The sequence below is a fragment of the Myotis nattereri genome, assembly GCF_964212035.1.
Source record: "Myotis nattereri genome assembly, chromosome: 2".
Lineage (NCBI taxonomy): Eukaryota > Metazoa > Chordata > Mammalia > Chiroptera > Vespertilionidae > Myotis > Myotis nattereri.
In genome coordinates, this window is record NC_138076.1 from 90,412,941 (window position 1) to 90,414,342 (window position 1,402).

Consider the following 1,402-nt stretch of genomic DNA (forward strand, 5'->3'; position numbering starts at 1 on the left):
AGATTGCCCAACATACTGGAAATCAATTTTTTTGGGTCAGGTCCCAATAGGTCTCTGGGCTTAAGAGAGCCAAAGTCTATGCTTAAAGTGGAGAGGGAGAAAAGGACATAAAAACAAATTTTAGTTTTCCCACATGACAAGGTGTTTGTGCCACGATGGCTAATGTGTGTCAACATCAAGAGATCCCTCCTCCCAGGAACCAAGAGGAAGTTTCTCAAAACTAGAAGGGAAAGGTATTCCCCTCCCCCCCATGTCAGTCCAGCTTTGGAGATATTCTATTAGTACTATATGTCCTTCCCCCAAAAAATAACAATGAAGTGTTCTGTGTGCTAACCACATAGCTTAAAAGAAAAAAAAAAGTAAAACAAAATTCTGCATTTTTACAAAACTTGATAAAAAATAGTATTTCAAACTGTACAGTCACCAGAAGTACACAGTTATCAAAAATGCACACACTTCACTTGGCATCTCCAGCACCTTCAGCTTTCTGTGCCTGGTCTGTTTTGGCATCTCCATTTTCTGCAGGATTATTCCCATCTTTGCCAGCATCAGCTTTCCCTTTTTTTCCTTTCGGTACCTTCTCTCCCTTCTTTGCAGGGGCCTTTTTAGGCTTGGGCTCTGGCTTTGGAGGAGCAGGTTTAGCTGATAACCTGGCAGATCTTCTTTGTGGTTCGTCCTTCACCTTGGCTTTATCTCCTTTAGCATCCCCTTCAGCCTTTCTCTTGGGCATGATGGCGATGGTGGCGGGACGTCCGAGCTGGAGGCGGGGATGCAGCAGCGCGCGGGCCTTGCTCGGTCCGGGGGTCGATCTCGTCTCCTCTCAAAGTACTTTTTTTAAAATTGTTAAATTTTCACATAGGTACAGGAACCCTCAAAATTAGGTGAACATTTTGAACAAAACTGATTTCAGATGATCTCTTTTATGTAAAAGCTGGCACCTCTTGGATTTGATCAGAAGTCACATAGTCTTTCTTCTGGTTATTAAAAAAACAATTTTACCTACAATGTAGTTGTATTTTTTTTTAAAAAAAAAAATGAATATATTGCCAGAGATAGTTATGTGTCTGTCCAGTACATTAACTCCAATGATACTTGGGTTCATCGGGTTTGGGTATGTCTGTATCACAACTTTTGCTAACAATTTTCTATGGATGTAAAAGACATGCTCTGAAATCCAGATCTTTATGGTGGTAATGATATGTATGATGGGTAGGCAGTGCTAGCACACAATAAGGCAACGAGGTAACACCTGCCCCTACCCCTTCACACTGTCAGCTATCACAGCTGGTTATCGCTGTACCATACTTTTTAATCATTTTGTTTCTCCATGCTACATTTGAAACAATTTCTTATGAGTTATTATCCAGTATAGTGCAGAGGTAGCCAGCTGTGATAGCTGAGG

The 1,402-nt window shown here is 41.2% G+C and overlaps 1 protein-coding gene across 1 annotated transcript; it reads right to left on the reverse strand.

Moving 5' to 3' along the window:
* Positions 1-456: 456 nt before the first annotated feature.
* LOC308536187 (non-histone chromosomal protein HMG-17) lies at positions 457-730 on the reverse strand (the record flags this gene model as incomplete). Its single annotated transcript, XM_081115272.1, has 1 exon — positions 457-730. One exon carries the CDS (start codon positions 728-730, stop codon positions 458-460), a length of 273 nt encoding a protein of 90 aa, XP_080971398.1. The 3' UTR covers position 457.
* Between the last annotated feature and the right edge of the window lie 672 nt (positions 731-1,402).